Source organism: Chenopodium quinoa, unplaced genomic scaffold (assembly GCF_001683475.1).
Source record: "Chenopodium quinoa cultivar QQ74 unplaced genomic scaffold, ASM168347v1, whole genome shotgun sequence".
NCBI lineage: Eukaryota > Viridiplantae > Streptophyta > Magnoliopsida > Caryophyllales > Amaranthaceae > Chenopodium > Chenopodium quinoa.
The window spans coordinates 543,699-567,950 of record NW_018742890.1 but is presented as its reverse complement, the minus strand read 5'-3'; the positions used below and the strand labels follow the sequence as shown (position 1 = coordinate 567,950).

At 35.8% G+C, this 24,252-nt stretch overlaps 1 protein-coding gene and 2 long non-coding RNA genes across 3 annotated transcripts; all 3 read left to right on the top strand.

Annotated features, from left to right (window-relative positions):
• The first annotated feature begins 4,072 nt into the window (after nucleotides 1-4,072).
• Nucleotides 4,073-4,950, top strand: LOC110726955. The gene is made up of 3 exons (XM_021906496.1): nucleotides 4,073-4,359; nucleotides 4,466-4,554; nucleotides 4,785-4,950. The coding sequence occupies exons 1-3, from the start codon at nucleotides 4,276-4,278 to the stop codon at nucleotides 4,948-4,950; spliced, it is 339 nt and encodes a 112-aa protein (XP_021762188.1). The 5' UTR covers nucleotides 4,073-4,275.
• A 12-nt stretch (nucleotides 4,951-4,962) lies between these two features.
• Nucleotides 4,963-5,676, top strand: LOC110726871. Its single transcript, XR_002512415.1, has 4 exons — nucleotides 4,963-4,999; nucleotides 5,110-5,180; nucleotides 5,271-5,519; nucleotides 5,595-5,676. It is a non-coding gene; the product is annotated as an uncharacterized LOC110726871 (long non-coding RNA).
• Nucleotides 5,677-10,543: 4,867 nt separating this feature from the next.
• Nucleotides 10,544-12,656, top strand: LOC110726870. The gene is made up of 3 exons (XR_002512414.1): nucleotides 10,544-11,568; nucleotides 11,884-12,012; nucleotides 12,259-12,656. It is a non-coding gene; the product is annotated as an uncharacterized LOC110726870 (long non-coding RNA).
• Nucleotides 12,657-24,252: the final 11,596 nt, after the last annotated feature.

Sequence of the window (24,252 nt, the reverse complement as noted above, 5' to 3'; positions counted from 1 at the left end):
CGTCCCGATATCAGGTTTGGGTCAGACTATGAATGATAAGACTTACCGTTGTATTCTTTGCTACCGGTTGGGTGTTCCTTTGTTCTCCGTTTCGACACCGTGTTCTTCTTGCTCAAGGGTTTTTGATGGGGATATTTATGGGGATCATGCAGTGTCTTGTGCTGGGATGGTGGGTATTAAACATCGGCACAACGTTCGTTGTTCGTGACACCCTTGTTGATATTTGTTTTCGGTCTAGGATTTCTGCACGAAAGGAGGTTAACGTTGGGTTGACTGGAGGGAACGACGGGGCTCTTCGACCAGCAAATGTGTTGCTTTATTACTGGGATAGAGGTCTTGATGTATGTGTTGACTTGACGGGGTCTTCTCCTTTGACTCAATCTGGGTTGTCTGACTTCGTTCCTGGTCGTGTTGTGTCGGCTGCGGCTCGGCGGAAGCAGGATAAGTATGGGGCGCATTGCAGGGCTATTGGCTATGGTTTTCTTCCTTTCTCCTTTTCTTCATTGGGGGAACTAGAGAAGGATGTTGTTGCGTTGCTGAAGCGGGTTCAGGCGTTCGCTAGGACTCAAGATATTGGTGCTCGTGCAGCTGCTCACTCTTCAACAGGATCGGGTTCGTTATAGCTAAAAGGGTGGGGGCCCAGATTGTATCTCGGCTCCCCACTAATTTCTTGTAAATCAATTGACTTTGTAATAATAATAATATTAGAGAAGAATTAAATCAAGAAGAAATTCCTAAAAACAATTATGTTAATAATGTCGTTCCAAGGCAAAGGTATAGAGGAGAGTCAAGTTATAGCAAACCTAGATATATTGCAATAAGAGATATTCAATATGGTATTAAGGTCATGCCTAATGAAGTCCCCAAAAAAGAAGAAATCAATCTTGAACTTATAAGTCAAACTGGTTATAAGCTAAACTTTGATGGAGTAAGAAATAGAGTCGATGTCCTAGAACATTGGAAGAAAAGTATGAGCAGTATTCTTAAGATGTTATTGATTTATAGTTGGTCGTATATATTTTGTAAGGATATTATCAACATCCAAGAATATATGCTAAGTTGAACCTTGGAAGTTAGTAATCTCTTGTGTTGGACAATCTTTTTGTCTTGTATAGTCTTCAATCGGATCTATTATTTGTGGAAATGGTAAAGTGCACTTGCTCAAGCTCATCAAATTTAGGCTACGATGATATCTTTTAACTGGTGGTAGTGTAGTGATTTTGGTTAGGTTTATTATGTGTACCGCTACATTCTTAATTAAGGGAACTTTCACTCTTAATTATTGTTTGACACTCGTTCCTGTGATTTATTTCTAACATTTATATCACTCCCTAAAATCCTTGATTTCTGTCCTCAGTCCTCACCTTCATATTTGATCATTGCTGTATTAATTTGTTTAATGCTATACATTTTTTTTTTTAATTTGCCACAGGATATTGAGTTGCCTGACAGAAACAATGTTCCTGAAGAGAAGGGTTTAGCATTACGTAATTTTAAGTTTCGGAACTACTTTCAAAGCTCACCGTACCACCTTGAGGAAACATTCTCTGGTGGTAAGCAATCTGGCTGCATTTTTTTTTAATGGTGTGCTTGTGTTTTATATTCAGAAAGTCAACTGTCAAGGAGAATGAAGTTTGTGGCAGTTTGTATCTATACAGTTTGGTTATATTATTTTATACTGTATGTAAACTTATTGAAGATCACTAAGCACAATGGTAACGTGGATGTACTTGAGCTATGTCTGTTCAGGATGCTTTTTGCACTACCTGTGTTGTCGGTTATGTGCTCTTGTCTCTTTACTCTGTTTGACATTGCCCCTCCCGACTTCCCGAGTGTTCCAACACAAACCAGTAAATTCTGGTGAACTTATTCTGTAAATTCCATTGGTATTGAATTTGGTATTTAAGCATAGGTGTAGAATTAAGTTTTCTCTTTATTACTGAACTCAACTTCTCTCAGTGATTGGAAAGTAGATATTTCTTTTCTGGAAAGTAACATTTAACATAAATACTCTTTGCAGTTAAACATAATTATTGAGATTTACATGCTATTATTTTAACTATCCTTATTTTTGTTGTTTGTCATCTTGGCAGAAGAAGTTGTAGACATTGAGAGATATTCTGATAAGGTCGATAAAAAAAAATAGTATTATCGTGTTGATGCCAGTCAATGACAGATTACTACTCTGGCTTGAAACTAGAGTATTTCATTGAAGGTGTATAAATTATTATTTGTATGTCTCTTTGTTCTGCTATCAGATATAAAGATTTGGATATTAGTGTTGTTGACTTGTTAGCTCATCTTTAAGCAACTCTCAGTCCTCAGTTTCTTATACTCTTACACTACATAGAATTGACCTTTCCTGGTTTGTTATGTACAGTATGCACATAGAAAATGTGTTCAGCGCTGGTGCAATGAGAAAGGGGACATAACATGTGAGATATGCCACCAGGTATGCTAAAAGTATTCTTCTTTATACATTTCATCTGACAGATGGCTGTGAATTGGAGTATTTCGTAATTCATGCTGATTGTTTTGGTTGTGGCAATTGCTCCTATAACCTTTAACCTTAAGAGTAAAAGTACAGAGTACTATGTTTAGGAGATCTTTTGGATTAAGTAATGATCAATATGTCAAGATTTTGTATAGCCCCTTTTTATCGTCAAGTGCGATTTCTTGAATGTGTTTTAAGGTGGTCCATGTCAGTTATAGGATTTTGATTTTCAATTTGTGGTTTGCTTTTGTGGTGTATTCATTCTTTGGCGAGAGTTGGGAGTTTAGGATCCACAAGTTGATCATTGAAAGTGTGTTGATGTAATTTGTTGTGGTAGCTGTTTTCGAATGGCAGTTTGGTTTAGCTGTGTGTAATTCTACTTGTACAACTTCGTAGCTACTCAATGTAATATATAGTCAATATTTTCATCAACAATTATAATTAGGTTGTTTTCATACTTCACCTTGCACTGCTATCTAAAGTTGAGTTGCAAATGATGAAAGCTGGCTAGATAAAAGTCTACGTGCCTAAAACATGCCCTTATTTATACAAATTAGAGTTATATGTTGGTCAAGTAGAGAGAGTAACGGCATGATAGGCATTTCACCCCTTGCCACCATGGGTTATCATATCTCGATATTGGATGGGGGTTTGTTCTTTCAATTCCACAATATGTTGAGAAGTTTGAACCTATGTATAAGCTTCAGTATGATTTCAATTGGCAACTTCACACACGGATGGTGATCAAGGTGACACGGTTGAATGGACTTGAAAAACTCGATGGTTACTGATGTGCTATTGATTTGTGAGTAATTCACTAGAGTGGTATTTGTAGTCATTTAGGTCAGTTTCGACCTTAAGCTAATTAATTGTTGAGAAGTTTCTGGTTTTCATATACGACTTGTTCATTTCTAAGTGTGCTTAAGTAGTAATTTGAATTGTTTATTAAGTGCACAAAACTTCAGGTTCTTATTTTTCAAGCTTCGGAACTTTGGTCTACGCTTGTGACTTGTTCGCTATTCTGTGTGTTTAACGGTTTAAGGCAGCAGTTTGAATGATTTTTCTTCTAGGTATTATGCGCAGTTTAATGCAAATGCCTGCTGAGAATTGATGTTTCTTGAGAACTCATCTCACCCTAGTGTCACGCATAGCTTAAACATTGATAAAAGTTATTTGCAGGCATATGAACGTGATAACTATGTACAATATTCATATAAGATTACCTACTATTTTCATGAATCATTGAAGCTGAATCTTGATGTCTTCCAAAACTGTCATTATTGCTTTTTTAGCATAGCAATCTATTTAAACTTCGCAATGAATTTTAATCAAATTTTTTATTGATTATAAATCTGTACTGTTATTTACTCTGTATTTATTATTTTCCAGCTTGTGGTATTTAGTTAATGTTTGAGCAAAATTCTATTTTTCAGGTGTTTTGGTAATTTTGGATTAACACTAAATTTCAAAGATAACTTATATCAAATTAAAAAAATTCCATTCAATGTTTTTTTTTTTTTTATAAATTATAATAAAAGAAAATCATAGTCCAGGCTACTAGGGTCTTACATGATTTTAGTCCTGTCAAGTGTCAACCTTGTATTTGCAACTTGCAACAAGGTGATCAACATATTCATAATTTAACCTCATTGCTAAATGAGATGTTATTGGAGGAAATGGATAGTCTGTGACAGCCCTAAGAGGTCTCCAGGTCCTTTCTTTGAATACTTATTGTTTAGAATTCTTAAGCTACGTTGTTTCATGACATTGTTTCCCAGGTAATGGACATCTCAGACATGATGCATGCATATTTTGCTAAGATCAATTATGGGGAGCCCGAAGCTCCCTCATCGGCCGTGTTTGATGTGAGTTAGTTTTGCTTTTGTTTAATCAGATTTCCTTCTGTTTTTTGTAAAACAATTTCATTTATTATAATCTTTTCAATGTGTAATTATTCATCATGCTGACAAGGATTCAGCTGGTCGAACAAGAGTTGAAAATACTACTGCTGCTGATCAAACAAATTTCAGTTTAAGAAGCCACCATAAAAGAAAAGGGGAGTATGTGCCTTTTTCTCTGTCTGGTGTAGTGTTCTTATTGAATACGGTTCCTTGGCTTTACATTTCCTCTTCATTTCTGTTCCTAGACTACTTTCATGCATGACCTAATAAAATGTAAAATTTTCTTTTTGGGATTTAAGAAGTTGTATTATAAGTCACTTTTTTGGGACAAATTTCTTCCACATGTGTATTGTCTTTATGATCTTTATTGATTGGATTTTTTACTGAAGCAAGGACTGCAATCATCTAGGAAAGATTGATGTTACAAATGCTGACTCTCTTTGTGACAGTCATGCAGTGAAAGTTGTGGCAGAGTCGGTAATTTTTCGAAGTTCAGATTTGGAAGAGAATTCCTCGATGGAGGTGCACAACATTTTCATTTGTGCTTTTCCTTGAATATATTATCTTCTTACCAATTGAGACTTTGCTTACTGCTAGGAGCAAGGTATATTTTTGGACTAATTTGCTGACATTTGAGACTTTGCTTTGAATGATAAATTTGTAAAAATACTGTTACATTGGATTCTGAATAAGCTGTTTTTGGTGGGATTATAGGCTGCTTGTGGTCTGACTAACAACCCAAAGGAACAAGTAGCTGACATTGATGCATCTGATGTTGATAATGGGTTAGCTGTGGTTGAATATGTTTTAGTTTAGTCATGGTTCTTGTTGGAAGTAGCAAGGGATTGATGAATTGCTCTTGTTTTTGGTGGTAGAATGAGAGTCGGCCTTGTGACTACATGAATTCGCAACCCGAAATCAACGACAAAATGAGGGCTATCTTAGTTGATTGGTTGATTGAAGTGCACAACAGATTTGAGCTTATGCCTGAGACCCTTTATCTGACCATTAACTTGGTTGATCGGTTTCTTTCGTCGAAATCTGTCCCAAGGAAAGAATTGCAGCTTCTGGGTATTGGTGCTATGTTGATTGCCTGCTAGTATGAGGAAATCTGGGCTCCTGAGGTACTTACTGCAGAAATTATATACTGTGTTGTTTATAGTTTTGAAACCCTGGATTAATTCTTGTAAATGTTTCAGGTTAATGACTTTGTGAGCATATCACAAAGGGCATACAGCAATGAACAAATTCTGAAAATGGAGAAGGCCATACTAGGCCAGTTAGAATGGTACAAAAAAAAATTGCTACTGGGTTTTTGTTGTTGGCGCTCTACTGGGTTTTTATTGTTGGGATAACTTGCTAGTTGCCCCTTTCTGCTGTATTTTCGTTCCTTGCTTTGATATTTTTTGGACGAAAATTGTAATATTACAACCTTTTTTTAATGAAAATATGTAACTTTATATATATGTTAATGTTTCTATATCAATTTAAGTGAAAAAAATGCAAAAAAAATTATTTTTTTTTATATTTTGTGGTATTTTTGGCACCGGTTTTGAACAGAACCGGTGCCAAAAGTTTTTTTAAAATTTTTTTTTCACACTATTGGCATCGGTTCATAGCAAGAACCGGTGCCTAAAGTGGGGTTTTTTGCACCGGTTCTTGCTTTGAACCGGTGCCAATAGTATTAAAAAAAAAAATTCGCGCCGTGGTAGTTGGCATCGGTTAACCGGTGCCAAAGCATGTAGTTGGCACCGGTTAACCGGTGCCAAATGCTCTAGTTGGCACCGGTTAACCGGTGCCAAATGCTCTAGTTGGCACCGGTTAACCGGTGCCAAATGCTCTAGTTGGCACCGGTTAACCGGTGCCAAATGCTCTAGTTGGCACCGGTTAACCGGTGCCAAATGCTCTAGTTGGCACCGGTTAACCGGTGCCAAATGCTCTAGTTGGCACCGGTTAACCGGTGCCAAAGGGGGGATTTGAACCGGTGCCTTTTTATCTTTTTCGTCTAGTGAGATAAGTCAAGCAAATTGATTATCGATGAACAAGGACACCTACACATAGGAATTAGAAAGAATCCTATACTTCAAAGAAGTATAAGTGTAAGGACTAACAGTCTAGGTAGACAAGATTCATCTTTAAAAAATATGGAATTAGGAAAGGGTAAAATAGATGAAACAGATGTTGATGAAGATGAGGAAGAAATATCAAGAATGCTTGAAAGAATTAGAATTAAGAAAAGTAAGGCTTTTGAACCTTCAAGGCACAGTGTTGATATAGGGTCAAGTTCATCTATGAGTGATAAAAAAATCTAATAATAGGAGAATAGTTGGATACATAACTAAAACTATCAACGAACCAGTTTATGAAGAGAATATAAGGAGAAAGAGTTATCATGAAATAACAAGAAAAATATCCAAACATCATTTACATAAAGGTTAATATATGCTTTGGATGTTCAGTCTGCTTTGGAAAAAGAGTACTATTTCCTAATTATATGTGAAAAAAAGCAGAAACTCTTATGCAGGTAAAATCGCTGATGATAGTGTAATGCAACACTCAGAAATAATAGAAGATTTGGTTATTGAAATTAATGGTGTTCCATTTACAATTCCAGTATTGTGGACAACTGATCAGCCATCTCATGATATGATCATTGGAAATAATTTCCAAAGATTATATTCACCATGTACCCAAACTATTAGCCAAATAGTGTTCACCAATCAATGCACAAGAAGTTTTTGCGGATAAACTACAACAAGCTTATACTCATAAAAAAAAATAGAATTCTTGCACAGCAAGCATGGTGATTGGGTCACCCCTACACAACGTAAAATTGCTTTAAGAATTTCTGAAGACGAAAATAAGATTCAGGGAGAAATAATTAAACAACAAGAAAAATTATGTAAGGAATTATACTCCACATATCCATTTTAATATTGGAATAGGGATATGACCTATGCTAAAATCACATTAAGAGATCCCATACCATTATTAGGGTACGCCAAATGATTTATACTTATCTAGATATTCATGAGTTTGATAAACAAATAGAAGAATTACTAGAAAAGAAACTCATAAGAGATAGTGAAAGTCCTCATAACAGTCTTGCTTTCATGGTAAGAAATCATGCCGAAGAAAAAAGAGGAAAAGTTAGAACGGTTATAAACTATAAAATGCTCAATGATAATACTATATTTGATGGATATTATATTCATAACAAAATGGTGTTATTTAATAACATTCAAGGAGCAACATGGTTTTCAAAAATGGATTGAAAGAGTGGATATTGGCAGGTAAAAATGGAAAAGGATAATATCCGATTAACAGTATTTAGTGCACCTCAAGGGCATTAAGAATGGTTAGTTATGCCATTTGGATTAAAAATCGCACCACAAATATTTCAAAGAAGAATGGATAACATTTTCAAAGATCTTAAACATTGTTGTCTGGTATATATCGATGATATGTTAGTATTCTCTAAAAGCTTGGAACAACATAAAAATGATTTAAAAGTTGTAACACAAAGGTGTTTAAAACATTGAATAATATTAGGAAACGATAAATGTGATTTTGTAAAACAAGAAGTTGAGTTCCTGGGTTTAGAGATTAAAGCTCGACAAATCATCTTGCAAAAACATATCCTTGAAAAAATAAAAAACTTTCCTGATGAAATAGAAGATAGGAAACAACTAGAAAGGTTTCTTGGTTGTTTGACTTATGCTTCTAATTTTTTTTAAAAATCTTGCTTTATTACGAAAACCTTTACAACAAAAACTGAAAAAAGAAATAACTTGGAATTGGTCATCAAACAATTCCAAAGTTGTCCAAAATTCAAAAAAATTATGTAAAAATCTTCTAGTTTTGACATTGCTTAACAGTGAAGATGATTTGGTTCTTGAAACAAATGCTAGTAATGAACATTGGAGCGTTGTATTAAAGGTAAAAAATGGGGGCATGTTATGCAGATACAGGAGCAAAATTTTTAACAAAACTTAATGTAATTATCCTACAATGCAGAAAGAAATCTTAGCAGTTATGAAAGGAATTTCAATTTTTTATAATATTTTTAGCTCCTAAGAATTTCTTGGTAAGAACGGTTTATTGTAAAGGAATACTAGGATTTATTAAAAAGAATTTATCTAATATGGAAGCGCAAGGGAGACTCCTGTGATGGCAATTATGGCGTAATCAATTTTCGTTTACTGTTGAACATATTCAAGGATCCAAGAATTCAATAGCGGATAGCTTAACAAGAGAGCTTGCTAATGACATCACTAGTAATTGCTCTTGGCAAAAAGCCAAGAGAACAACAACCCTCTGCAAAGAAGATGAACATCTGGGTTGTAGAGAGGGAAATCCTCATTAATGAAACAAAAGAAGATATGGTGCGGGTTCACCCACTACACAGGCATTGATGCAAGCCCTAATAACATCGACAAGAACAAGGTCTAGAGATGGATTAATAAAAGGTTGCCATAGAGTAATGAAAACATTTCTTATCTTAGAACTACGTGATAATTTAAGAAATCTTGTTTCTGATTTGCAAGATATTATTTTAAGAAAAATAAGCGTTCATGATTTCAAGGAATGGTACTTTGAAGTGGTAACATGCAGTAAAAAGTTCTATGAAATTTTTGTTCTCTAGGGAAGACATACAAAGTTTCCAAAAAATTATGGAGTAGGTAGGATCAAGGGTAATAGATCCAAATCCTATTCTATATAATGGGAAAATCATAGAATATGCAAAAGAAAATGCCAAAGCTTGTAAGTATGGAATGGTCCATATGGGTTCCATGCTACTCCTCATCCTGATTCCTATCTTAGTTCTCAATTTACCAAATTTCAAAGATATGTCTTCAATAAAGTTAGGGAACATGGACTAACACCGGGACGACTACAAGTTGATGTAGTATGCACAAATATTGAAGTAACTGAAAAGGGAATTAATCCAGCTCTAATCATACTAGGATATGAAATCTTTAGGATAAATGAGCCAATATGCAGAAGACAAAGGTAGGTAGTTGATCCAGTCCAAGCAAGAGCATTCAGATTCTTCTATATTTCCAGTTATATTAATCAAGCTTTAGCATTACAAAAGGGGTAGAATCCACCATTAATATTTCATGTGGGAAATACTACTGGTATAGCACCTGGACATACGCATGATTTCTTTTTGGAAGGGATAGAGCATAGTGAATCTGTCCATGATTACTTAAAAGAAATTGAAGCTGGAAAATTCCTATCTGAAGAAGGAGGGGATCATCTACTAGAAACAATTTTGTCATGAGATGAATCATACACTTCAAGATACTTCAACAAATTATGGCAAGAGCAAAACATAGAAGATGATTCTGTTATCTATGACAATTGGGAAGCTAATATTAGGGATGAAGGCATGTGGAACATAGGGATGGGCTAAAATGCATGAGAGACACTTGTAAAGTACCTTATTCATGCATGGGAGACACATGTAAAATACCCTACACATGCAAACTACCCTATTTATGCATGAATCACTTACCACCCTATTCATGCATGAATAACACTTGTAAGCTTTATTAGTTATGTTGTGTATTTGTATTTTCTTGAAATGCTTGTAAGCCCTCCCCTATATAAAGGGCACTAGAAGAAAGTAGAGGACACACAATTCTCAACTCATAATAGATATTAGAGAGAGAAATTCAAGGTTATTTAGAGAAGCAATATTGTTTTAAGAGAAATTAAACATTGGAACTCCATCTCTCTAAGAGCAAATCAACTCTAGTAAACTCCCTGAGTATTTAAGTTTGTAAGCTTTCTTAATTTAATAAAAGTCTTTCTTTCAGAAGGGAACGTTATCCTTTTGAACTTTATACTCTGAATAATTTAGTTTCTTGTTTAACATTCCATAATCCAAACACAATATAATATAGAAACAGACTATGGTCTAAGGTAGGAAACGAATTAGATCTGTGTTGTGCCTGTTCTAAGGAAGGCGGGTTGGGATTAGCTACCTTTAGTAAAGCCGAAAGCTAAGAATGCCGGAGATTCCATTTCTAACTACGTTCAGGTATCGATCAAAACTCTTAATCTTTATTATCATTGCGGAGCATGGTGGGCTGTTAAGCATATAGATTAAAATTATTCATGATATAAGTAGTAGAACAATGATAATTAGTACCATTAAAGTCATTAAAAGTTAATCAAGTGTTAATTAATTTATCAACTAAGTTTAATTAGTGTGAATTCTTATTTTAATAATTGCATACTATTTTCTAACATTAATAATATCATTATGGTTTAATATTAAATTAATTATGATCATTTAAAGTCGTATTTACATAAAAATATATGAAGGGCTAAGTTGCAAAAGAACATAATACCCAAGGACTAAAAAGATACCTGGTATAGACATCCTGGTATGTGCCTATCATCCCTCTGGTCTCCTTCTCTCCAAACTTTATCCCTCTTACTTTTTATTATTTTATGTTTCTCTCTCTCCTCAACACCAAAGGTTTGGACATTGATAAATATGACCTTAGGAAGTGAGTAGAAAACATTTCTACTCCCCGCGTGAAATTTAATTATGCTGATTATGTTTATGAGTGGTTGTTGTTCTAATAGTTGAGTACGGAGTAACTGATAAATGATGCTCCTTCACTAATATTACAGGCATTGTGTTATGAGTTACTAATTAGCAAATTGGTTTTCTAGAAGCGAGTTCTCCCTTAAGGTAAAAGTTTAGTGGGCTCATTATTATCATTTTTCTGAAAAGTAAGAATTATGTTAATTTACCACCCGGGTATAGCTCAGTAGGTGAAGGTAAGGATGTGATTGCAGAATATGACCTCCCGCCCGGGTTCGAATCCTGATTCGAGCTTTGGTTGATTATCAGGAGCATCCTCTCCCTCTCCCAACTGAGGCACGTGCCGCGATTTACCTCTCACGTGTAGCCCTAGTGGTGGGGTGGCGTGGGCCCCTTGGGGGTGGGGGAATAAACCTTTTGCAGAAGAATTATGTTAATTAGATGAATTGATGTACTGTATGCAATTTTTCAAGCATTATAATTCATGGTTGTGTATATCATAGAGGTATACTTTCTATAATTCAGTGAATTTGTATTCTAATTAATTAATTTGTGTTGCAAGTTTACAAGGGCTTTGAAGATAAGCAGCATTCTAGCGTGAGAAATATGTAAGTTTCTTTATTTGTAGAATTTCCTCAGTTCAAAGTTGTGATTGAGCTTACTGTTAGTACCTTAAAAGCCTTATGCTTAAAGTTGTTACTCTGCATTGTATTTCAATACTATAATTACCAATGTATGTACTCATATGTGTTTTCTAGTTTGTCTTTATTTCAAATATTTATGTAAAATTTTTTTAATACTGAGAATTTTGGCAAGGATATAGATGTTATTAGAGGAAATTTAGTGCTAATTTTTTAGATTTAGAAAGTGTGACAATTTGGAAATTATTTTAGAACAAAAGCTTGTGCATGATCTATCCTCAGGTACACAAACAATTGGTGGCATGCATGCAGCTCTTTGTTAATTGGTTGGAAGGTTTGGAAAGTTCATGGACATATATGACCAGTCATGAAAGAATTGAACAAGATAAATATGATGCCTCACGGCAAAAGGTTTGATCATTTTCATTTCTGATTCATGATACTTTTTATAGAATTTCCCCCCCCCCCCATTTTCGTGTAATTGTGTTAAGGCTTATCTCAATACACTAGCATTGCTTTTGAGATTGCATATAGGCGAATTAAATATTTTTGAAAATTTTAGCCGAATTTTTAGATTACATTGCTTAGTTTCTTCAGTTTTGTAGGCAATTACAAAAATATCAATAATGTTTGTGAGGATTTTCTGCTGCACTTTAGGTTGTGAGTACCTGCATGAACAATGGGAAGAGTTGTATGGTATTTTGGTGTGAAATTGATATAATTGGATTTGAGAATGAAATGATCAGAAGTACGATTATGAGCCAGATTAGAAAGAGATAATGCCTAACCTTCAATCTTCTTCATATTGCTGTTGAGAGTAAGAGAATGATATGGTGCTATAGAATTGTTCTTCATGTGATAGCGTTTTTTTTTTTATCTTCAAACTTTCTCAGAGCTACGTTGTATCTTCCTTGTACTTCCAACCTGTACATGTAGAGCATCTATCTTGAACTAGAAGCTAAAGTGTCTAAATTTCTATCATGATTGATATGTCACTAATTTTGCATATTTTGTATTTCATACAGTTTCAAATCTGGCTCCTATTGAATTCCTTGAATGATGCACCCAAATATTTGGCTTCCCCTTCTATTTCAATGATTGATTATCTTGGCATTTTATCTATGATGATACCCGTTACTCGAATGAATTCTGGACACTATACTCAAGATAAACTTCTATTGGTGCAACAGGCATACACAATTCACTTAGATCACTATTTACAATGTTTCTTTGGGGTTAGTCTTATACTCCCTCCGTCCCAATAGGTTTGCAACATTTACCTTTTCACGGTCTCCAAGACACACATTTAACCATAAATATCTTCAATTTCGTGTTTGTAAAATTATAAAAGTTACATATTTAAAAATTACACATTATGACGAATCAAACAAGATCTCAATTGATAGGATTTTAACATATATATTAAAGAGGATTTGGGGTCAAAGTTTGCAAACTTTGACCCCAAAGTCAACAATGGTGCAAACCTGCTGGGACGGAGGGAGTAACTTTTTATTTGTAAGTACGTTCATTTTTCTAACTATCAAAATCCGCATATCACAAGTGATCCTTGGTTAGAGACTTTTTAAAGTTGCTACCAAGCATTGTGATTCTGGTTGTGTATACATTGACATTTAGTTTTGTCAATGAATATGTACCTTATAATCGCAACATCAGCCAATGTCAGTGATTATAAGTCATTGTATGAATAAGACCTTTTTTTTCCTCCTTTTTTTGAAGCAATGAATGGGACCTAGTACACAACTCAACTTGGAAAGTGATTTTGTGCTTGTAGAGTGAAGGCACACATATAAGTCTATGACATTAACGGCCCGTTTGGTTGTTGGTAGTAAATGGTGGTAATGAGAATGAATTTGTGTGTAAATTTATGAAAAAATTTCATGTTCATTCCCATGGGAATGTCATTTCATCCCAAAAAGCCCATTTTTCTCCTTCAATTTTCATTCCCACACAATATCACTCCTCAAAATGGTAATGAGTGGTAATGAAACTTGAGGGGCGAAAATATGTCCCCATGGAGAAGTTTGAGGCAAGATTAATCCCCATGAAGAAAAACTTGTGAGCAAATTGACTCTCCATAGAGATTTCAAGAGTTCTTCCCTATATAAGATAAATTATAAGTTCATTCCCATTCCCACTATTTAATCCCAACAACCAAACGGGCCGTAAGGATTATGTTTCATAAAGAGGTCCTTGCCCTAGTATCCCCATGTGCAAAAAAAAAAAAAAAAAAAAAAAAAACTGATCCTTGACATGCCAGACAATCAGATATGTACAAACACTGGTAGGCTTATAGCAGACACCTATAGCATCCATACCAACATAGCAGCAAAGAATACAAACCTCAATAGCATGACCAATTGTCTGTATTAATTGGTCAATGATACTAGTCCGATCCACTTCAAACGAACTCCAATGAAGAAGGCATTTGTATATTATGCAGGCAGCTATAAGTTTGTTCCCTGCAAAACCCAGAGGCAGTGCTATACATCGAATAAGCAATTCCTGATTCTCCTGTTGTTTCTCGTTAAGGAATTTTTGTGGCTTCTCTTCTACTTCGCCTTTTATACGATTCATGGAGGGGCTATGCAAATCCTAGAGCATTGAGAGGAAGGACAAATATGTAAATAAATAAAAAGAAAGAAAGAAAGAAAGAAAGAAAGAAAGAAAGAAAGAAAGAAAGAAAGAAAGAAAGAAAGAAAGAAGAATAGTGTGAAGTGTAGACATGAGGCAAAGTTAGCTGACATGAAGACTTTAAGAAGCATAACCGAAGATGTGAGTCTGGAAAATGAGCACTCTCAGACCCCCTCTGCCAATTAACAGAATAAAGAAACAATAGTGAACATTCAGATTTGAAACTTTTTGGAATTGATTACATTCTTACTCCATTCACCCCAAAATAATTTTTTTTTCTTAATCATTATGAGACGCTCCAAAATAATCTTCAACTTCAAATGAGGAGAATTTTTTTCCCTCTTCATATGCACTAAGGGTTCCCACATTCTCTTACTCTTTTCTCTCACAATTCCAAAATTTTCTCTTATTACTCTCTCAAATTTATTTCAATCTCTTAAACATATTTGATAACCCTATCTCTGAGACAAACAATAACAGGAAGATTGTTTATAACAGCGGAATATCTAACATCCATCACTGGATATACCTAAAGCATTGATCTTTGGCGACTGAACACAAACTTATTTGATGCCATTGAGACAGCTTGTTGGCGAAGAACTTGATTCTCTGATTCCAAATTCGCAATCTTCTCTTATATATATGCAGGTAAAAGAATGAGAAGAAGTATATATGCAGGCTGAACCCATCATTTATAAAATGCTGCAAAAGTTCATATAAACAAAACTGAGTCAAGTAAACTAGAATAGATGCACATTTTTAATATGGCAAAATAAACATGACGCAACTTGTTTCCTTGCTGGAAATGTTGATTTCAGGACTCTGGAGTTGACTTTCACCTTCTTTTGATTGGTAATATGACTAATATCTTTGACCTTTAACCAAACTGACTACCGGCAAATGTGATACAAACAAAGCAATCACGCCCTCAACATTGAAATCACATGTCGAGTACATGAGGGCATAAATACAAAAACAACATTACATTTGAATAAAATAAGTCATTTACCATTAAACATATCACTCAAGAGGATGGAGGCAGTTACAAAAGCATCATGCAGCAACATAAGCAAGCCAAATAACACTGACGTGATGGTACCTTCACCCACATCCAAAGAGGTCATGATATACACAATCTCATCTCCTAAACACTAGACTGGCATGAAGGCTCTTTCTCTGACGCCAAACAGTCCAACAGGACTTCAGTTTTTTTATAGCTTTGGGGGGGTGGTGGGAGAAGATGAAAAGGTGTAAAAATAAGGAATCATTGATTCACATTGTCGGAGAATAATTTCTGAAAATTAACAGTGAATTACAGTAGTGTATTGCATTCTGCAGTCACAATCATGACTGAGTTGAAGAAAAAAGAAAAACATATGCAAAAAGGAGCAGATATCCCTCTTGTATAACTATAATTTTTTACATCACGGACATGAGAAACCAAATCTAACTACTGACCAATGGCCATAGACGAACTGATAATCCAAAGAAGTTAACAACAACATCAAAAAGACAATTCTGATAATGAGCAAATTCTGTAAACAACGGCTTCTATCATTCAAAGAAGAATTGATTGGTTTGGTTTATGGTTTACGAATTAACTAATTTTACAACTACAGATTCCTAAGTCCTTACAGGTATGGCTGTGCAGAACATGAACACACCGCATCAGTTTGCAAGTTGAGAAAGAAACATCCAACAACACACCAAAAAAAATCCACATTGATTGTATGACCCCCCGACAAAGCAGCCACTGCAACCTTTTCCACTTTTTTTTCACACGCTTTTGTTGGTTACTCGACTGGTGGTGTCTCTAGCTTCTTAATTCCAATGTTAGTTATCATCAACCTAGTTGACGCCTGCAAACCCATTAATATATCCTTTCTAAGGGATGAGGTGAGTTTGATACACTCAAGTAATGTCATAAATATCGATTTTCAAATTTGGTTCTGTGGTAGTTCTTTCTCCACTTCATCTTAATTATGATCACCTTGGCTCTCATGTCAGCGAATAAACAACAGTAAAAATAAAGACCAAGTTGGAAGTATTCAATATCGAAGTTTCTAAATCAAAATATTACTCCTAAACCTTGTCCAGGTTCAGCATTTCATGACTAACACATTTAAAAATTGGACAGTAACTACAGAAGACTCATGTTATTAGCTATCACCAATGTCTTATGCAATAGTATCCTTTATTAGACTTATATATTGATACATATATAGAAAATTCTAACTACATGTGAATAGTATCAAAAAATCCAAATGCATAAGTCATTGGTCCGGAGGAAGTAATAGGTAGTGGTCGCTCTCTCTACGAATAACAGATGGCTGCAAGCTCCGCCTTCGAATCAGCAATAGCCTGCCATAGCTAAGCTCTACAGTGGTTTGCTTGATCAACCTTTCTCATGTATACGTCTAAGCACTCTTGCTCCAGCTCAAGTAACATCTTATCCCTTGTCGTTTTAGATACACCTACCTCATCCCGTATCATCTGAATACATATAGAAAATGAAATCAATCAGACATTAGACTAACCAGTCATCCTTACATCAATGTCAACTCGATGTGAATACCAACAGGCTATATTGGTAGAAGTCTTAGAAGATGGCACCTAAGACCTGAGATTAAATCCCGTACATGCTACTTATACACCCCACTTAAATATTAAAAATTAGCTTAGTCTATATACTAGAAGTTCATATAAACAGAGCCACAGGTTGTTTCCACTTGTGTAACACACCACAAAGTGTTAACCTACACAACAATCAAGGATAGAATTAATGAAGTAACAAACCTGCATTATCACTCACGTCTGTCCAAGTCAATCACCAATGCAAAACCAGGAAACTCACGCCATTGAGATTTTAGTGTTTTATCTTCCATCAAAGGTGGATTTTGTAGAGGCATGAAATCATACTTAATTTCATTCAACAGTAATTAATAAAACCCACTTGAATAAAGAACCTATATGAGTAACCAAAAATTATTCATATCTGATATTCCCATCTAAACTATTGAAAACTTCAATTGTACCATAAACAAGGAAAGTCATACCATAATTAAGAATAAGTCAAATAAATCTCAAATTAACTGCATTAATTCACACTTGTAATTTCTCTTAAACAAGTATACTCAGTTGCTTTCCACCATGGAGAATCATAACAAAGACCAAACTACTGTTAAACATCAAAAGCTTTAGCAAAATTTAATTATACACCTGATTTACAACAATTCGTTATCTAATTCAGACATAAAGTCAAATACAACAACAACAACAACAAAGCCATAGTTCCAAAATAATTTGGGGACATAAAAGACATATAATCAACTAATATCCCACATCTTTAGATTTCATTCTCACCCCTAAATCAAACTCCTGATTTCCAAACATACTTAAATTGAGTGCATTTTTTGCCCCACTTAAATAAAACTTTAAATATCACTAACTTTCCAAACAGATTTAGTCAGCTAACCCTTAAAATTGGATATTTGATGTGTTAAAGCACAGATATAACACACCATGGAAATGCGACTCGCCATTCTTGAAGGCCAAAACGTCAAACAAAGAATGAAAGAGCGAGACAACCATTGTGATTCCAAGAAAGTAAGGATTCCCTTTCCAAGAAAACCCTCTGCAAAGAACATCAAATAGATTGTGATGAGACACAACAAGATGCAATCAAATCAAATACAAATCATAATAAACAAACTGCAAAAGACAAATTCAAAAGACTCTACTTCCTGGAGCTCCAATTACAAAAGCATATAGACATCCATATGTAAATAGTACTACTCACATTTGCTTTTCCCTTCAGATCACCCCCCAGATGAAGAAGTGTGGGAAGCAGCAGCTGCATCAGGTACATCCGCAAGAACAATCTGCAACGATGGTGGACACAAAGTGCTCATTGCTGCAGCGGCTACAGCTGATAGCACAGGATGATCATCTCTGTCACGACCATCATCATCGTCGTCACTTCCAACTGAAATGTTCAGGTTACCTATAGTGGCAGTAGCAAGAGATAGATCCTCCTCAATAATGTGCAGCACCCTCCTGATAATATTATCAACAACAAGCTATGCAATTCAACAAAGTGCGCGTCAGTCAGATGGCAAATGGGGTGCAGCCACGTGTCATGCGCAGGTTATTGACCAATGATAAAATTATAGCCGTTGCAACGGTAATTTCTTTTGTAATTCAATTTCTGTAAAATATATTTAATAAAAAAAAAAATTACCAACGGTCATAAAATATTTTTCTCTATAAATAGACATGCATTTTGATATATTTTGGTATAATTTCATAAATACTTTAAATCCTCCTTATTCTTATTTTTTTAAGTATTTAAAAATTGTTGAAGAATATTTTGAAAATTTTATTTTATTTCCCCTAAGTTTAATTACGCATGACGTTGCAAATGTAATTGGTTTTTAGTATTGTACCGCTTTTAAAATAAATAAAAACATTTAAGAAATTTTGAGCTTTTTTTTACAATTATTTCATATAACGTACTTAATTTTACGACATATTTTAACGATAAAAAAGACAAAAATAAAAAAAATAAGTTACACAAATTTAAACTAGTTTTTATTTATTTGGAGTAATATTGTTAAAATATAAATGAAATTAATAAATAAAGAAGTGTTGTGTAGGAGAGAGAAAGTAATGGTGGGGTATTGAAAAAGTAAGAGAAAGAGTGGTGGGTGGGTATTTTTTTTGCTCACCATTGGGAGAGAAATTGTGAAAAAAAGTAATGAGGTTCTTCTCATTTAAGTTGAATTGCATAGCTTGTTGTTGGTAATATTATCAGGAGGGTGCTGCACATTGTTGAGGAGGATCTATCTCTTGCTACTGCCACTATAGGTAACCTGAACATTTCAGTTGGAAGTGACGACGATGATGATGGTCGTGACAGAGATGATCATCCTGTGCTATCAGCTGTAGCCGCTGCAGCAACGAGCACTTTGTGTCCACCATCGTTGCAGATTGTTCTTGCAGATGTACCTGATGCAGCTGCTGCTTCCCACACTTCTTCATCTGGGGGGTGATCTGAAGGGAAAAGCAAATGTGAGTAGTACTATTTACATATGGATGTCTATATGCTTTTGTAATTGGAGCTCCAGGAAGTAGAGTCTTTTGAATTTGTCTTTTGCAGTTTGTTTATTATGATTTGTATTTGATTTGATTGCATCTTGTTGTGTCTCATCACAATCTATTTGATGTTCTTTGCAGAGGGTTTTCTTGGAAGGGAATCCTTACTTTCTTGGAATCACAATGGTTGTCTCGCTCTTTCATTCTTTGTTTGACGTTTTGGCCTTCAAGAATGGCGAGTCGCATTTCCATGGTGTGCTATATCTGTGCTTTAACACATCAAATATCCAATTTTAAGGGTTAGCTGACTAAATCTGTTTGGAAAGTTAGTGATATTTAAAGTTTTATTTAAGTGGGGCAAAAAATGCACTCAATTTAAGTATGTTTGGAAATCAGGAGTTTGATTTAGGGGTGAGAATGAAATCTTAAGATGTGGGATATTAGTTGATTATATGTCTTTTATGTCCCCAAATTATTTTGGGACTATGGCTTTGTTGTTGTTGTCGTTGTATTTGACTTTATGTCTGAATTAGATAACGAATTGTTGTAAATCAGGTGTATAATTAAATTTTGCTAAAGCTTTTGATGTTTAACAGTAGTTTGGTCTTTGTTATGATTTTCCATGGCGGAAAGCAACTGAGTATACTTGTTTAAGAGAAATTACAAGTGTGAATTAATGCAGTTAATTTGAGATTTATTTGACTTATTCTTAATTATGGTATGACTTTTCTTGTTTATGGTACAATTGAAGTTTTCAATAGTTTAGATGGGAATATCAGATATGAATAATTTTTGGTTACTCATATAGGTTCTTTATTCAAGTGGGTTTTATTAATTACTGTTGAATGAAATTAAGTATGATTTCATGCCTCTACAAAATCCACCTTTGATGGTATAAAACACTAATATCTCAATGGCGTGAGTTTCCTGGTTTTGCATTGGTGATTGACTTGGACAGACGTGAGTGATAATGCAGGTTTGTTACTTCATTAATTCTATCCTTGATTGTTGTGTAGGTTAACACTTTGTGGTGTGTTACACAAGTGGAAACAACCTGTGGCTCTCTTTATATGAACTTCTAGTATATAGACTGAGCTAATTTTTAATATTTAAGTGGGGTGTCTAAGTAACATGTACGGGATTTAATCTCAGGTCTTAGGTGCCATCTTCTAAGACTTCTACCAATATAGCCTGTTGGTATTCACATCGAGTTGACATTGATGTAAGGATGACTGGTTTAGTCTAATGTCTGATTGATTTCATTTTCTATATGTATTCAGATGATACGGGATGAGGTTGGTGTATCTAAAACGACAAGGGATAAGATGTTACTTGAGCTGGAGCAAGAGTGCTTAGACGTATACATGAGAAAGGTTGATCAAGCAAACCACCGTAGAGCTTAGATATGGCAGGCTATTGCTGATTCGAAGGCGGAGCTTGCAGCCATCTGTTCTTTGTAGAGAGAGCGACCACTACCTATTACTTCCTCCGGACCATATTGACTTGTGCATTTGGATTTTTTGATACTATTCACATGTAGTTAGAATTTTCTATATATGTATCAATATATAAGTATGAATATAGTCATGTGTAGTCTTGTTTGATTCGTTTTGATGACTCATCGTTTCGGTATGAAAACAATAGAACCTTCGGCAGACCCTTTTCGAAGGGGGAAGACTGGTCTCGGTCCTAGCTGCGGCTGGCCAAGGGATTCCTGCACAATAAACACACGTAAACTGGCATCGGGGAGTTGTGCCGAGGAAGTCAGTAATGTATTTAGAGTCGTGCAAGAATATTAGTTGCTTGAGGCTTTGAGAGTAAAAGATTACCAAGAGTGAATGAATTGAAGTCCCTTGCTTTGACTTACTTGGAGGTTTTTATACCTTGACATGATGGATAAGTTGGGCCGCGGGTAAGATGGGCTTGCCAAGCTGACTAGGCTTGACTGACTTGGCATTGAATTTGGAGAGTTGAACCTTGTTTTGGGCTTTAAATTGTATCATTTGTGGACTAGCCTAATTGAGGTGAAATTGGACCCAAACAACTTGCCCCCCAGATCCGATTCGGAAGAATGACGGGTCGGGTTTTGACTTGCAAATTGGAGGGAAGAAAATGACGGTAATTTGAATTTGAGTGTAGGTAGTTAATGAGGTGGTAAATGTCGTTTTTGGGAGAATAATTAGGGAAGATGGAAGGTTTAGTGGGTAGTTAATTTTGAGAAGGTGTTTAACGGTTGCATTGAAGCTGAGTTCGTGGGGCTTTTAGCGGTTCAGATTCCCAGAAGCTTGTTCCGAAAATTTATTTAAACCACTCCTCCCACTTTGTCTCTTTATTTCTTGCAACTCCATTCCCGTTTTTCACTACCGCCACTTCGTACCCGATTTCCCTTTTCAATTATTCTCTACAACCCCGAGACTGAGACTGAAGTTCGTTGCCCCTATCATATAGATCGACAAATTCCGCGTCTGATAGAGGTAATTGTCTATGAAACTTGTTCGGATTTCACTGGTTTTCAAAGCTTTCCCCTTTTTCTCAATTTTTTGATTTTTCACACTTCCTTTGCTAAAAAATGGCCGGTGACCGAGGAAAAAGTCCCATGGAATCCGGACCAATTGTTGAGGAAGAGGAGGAGGAGATGCCGCAATTGATTCCGAGGCGGAATCGCCCTTTGGCAATGATGCCATTTCTCAGCGGCCAGAACCCTAATGTCAGGGCTGGAGTTGTTGTTGTCCAAAGGGGAACTGCGCTGAGGGTTGTGCCCATTTCCAGCATGCCCTCGAGAGACTCGGAAGGAGCCAGTATCTCTGGCCAAAGTGCGACCTCGGCATCTAGGCCGTTGACTCCCGAGGAAAGGGAGTGGACTGATGTCCAGGAGAATGAAGGCATAATGACGACTGCGCCTTATTCATGGTGGGTCAAAAACGACGCCAAGTATTGCTTTGCCGAACAACTTGAGGTGTTCTACGGCATAATGGAGGAGGACGGGTATTGGTGCTGAATGCCCTCTGCCGCATAAAGAATCCGTCGTCCCCCACCTGGATATATTGGGGTTTACACTCGGCAGTTGCAGTACGGGCTTGGGCTTACCGTCCAATCTTTTGTTGTGAAGCTGCTGAACAGGTACAACATTTCTTTGGCTTAGTTGACTCCCGTTAGCATCCGAAGGATAATGACCTACCTCTGGGTCTGCTTATTTTACGAGCTTAAGCCGAGCGTGCACTGCTTTCGCTGCACACATAAGTTGATCTCGAACACCCAGTCCAATAAATGGCAGGGCCCTGGTTGGTGGCAGATTGAGGACAAAAGGGGTTTCCTTTCGACTTATCCGAATGATACCTCGGATAAGGATTGGAAGGGGCAGTGGATCTGGATTCGGGCGCCATCAGACGAAGATCATCCAAATTACTTTGGCGGCCCCCGATACTTAAGGAATCCAGACCCTAAAATGTTCAGCATCGGTCCTGATGAGTTCACTTAACTCTTTCGATCAAGCTAATCGTTGCTTTCTTGACTTTTTCAGAGCTGTGCGAAGAAAACTTGGGCGTTGATTACGAAGTGCTCGGGATCAGCCAGGAAAGGAATCCGATAAAAAAACACCCCGAAGATCACTAATTCGAAGGACCGGGCCTTTCACCCCGCATCCAAGGAGACTTCTGACAGGCTAAAGTCATATCACCTAATCAAAAGTAATTCCTAAAACCACTAACTAAAATAGATAGGGAAGTAGGGTCAAATCCACAGAAAAACAGGTCTTTCTATTCCTAATTAATTAATTATAATCTAAATTATCGAGTAACCAATTTATATTGTGGGAATTAAACTAACAATTAAACTAAGGGAATAATCATTAATAAAAGGCCAAGGGTATAGGTTCACCAATAAATAAAACTCCAGGGTAAAACACAACGATCAATCATCAATGCATAAATTAATCAGAATCACATAATTAATTTACTGTATTAAATCGCATATCTCGAATCTTGACTTAACCATTTATAAATTAACCTGCCTATTGAAGCTAATTTAAGCCTAAACATCAATTCTCATCTCTCGAATCTCGAATCAATATTGCATAACTCATACGATTAAACTAGGCCTAATCTAATTGCATAGCATTAAATCAATCAATAGAAATTAATCTGAAACATCAACAATCAACAATAATAAATTACCCCTTCATATTATTTATGGATCCCCACAACCCTAGAAAATAAACTACTCACACATATTAAAATCTAAACTAAGCAAAACAATTAAACAAAACATATTAAATCAAAGCAATTAAATTACTTAAAATAAAGAAGGAATAAATCGTTACCAAAGTAAACGGAAGTAAAGAATTGCATAAACTAAAAGTGTCGAGAGGGATCAAGAGTATTAATTAAAAGCTTAAAACTAAAACTAAGGAATTAAACTCATGGAAAAAGGTGCTCAAATCTCGCTTCAAAAAGCGTATTTATACTTAAGCTTAAAAATCCTGATTAAAGAAGAAATAAAATTGCCAAAATTCCTATTGAAAACACGCGCCCGATCGGGCAAGGCTTTGTCCGGCCGGGCGCGCCTTTTTCTTCTTTTAATCTTCGCTTGCGCCCGGTCGGGCACGAGATAGGGCGAAGCTTAGCCCTCTCCTTTATACTTCACCCGGCCGGGTGCGCCTCAGGGCGAAGCCTACGTGGTCGGGCAAGCCTTTGGGCGAATGGAACCTCCACTTGGGCTATTCAATTGGGCTATTTTCTTAGCTCGAACGAATTTCCTCTTAAGGCTTGAAACACGGTCCATTGCCTCGAGCTCTTTTTTCTTCACCGAGCCCTTAATCACGGTTTGATTTCTCTAACGCGACCTTGGGCTTCGGAATGTGGTCATAATAGTGCGTTCCTACTCCAATGCTCGTAATGGCTCCAATAA

Excerpts from the sequence above, each read along its gene's own strand:
- LOC110726955 (XM_021906496.1), top strand. The coding sequence starts at position 4,276 with ATGGACATCTCAGACATGATGCATGCATATTTTGCTAAGATCAATTAT. Across the intron at positions 4,360-4,465 it reads CCTCATCGGCCGTGTTTGAT|GATTCAGCTGGTCGAACAAG; the intron begins GTGAGTTAGTTT and ends CATGCTGACAAG. Across the intron at positions 4,555-4,784 it reads CACCATAAAAGAAAAGGGGA|CAAGGACTGCAATCATCTAG; the intron begins GTATGTGCCTTT and ends TTTTTACTGAAG.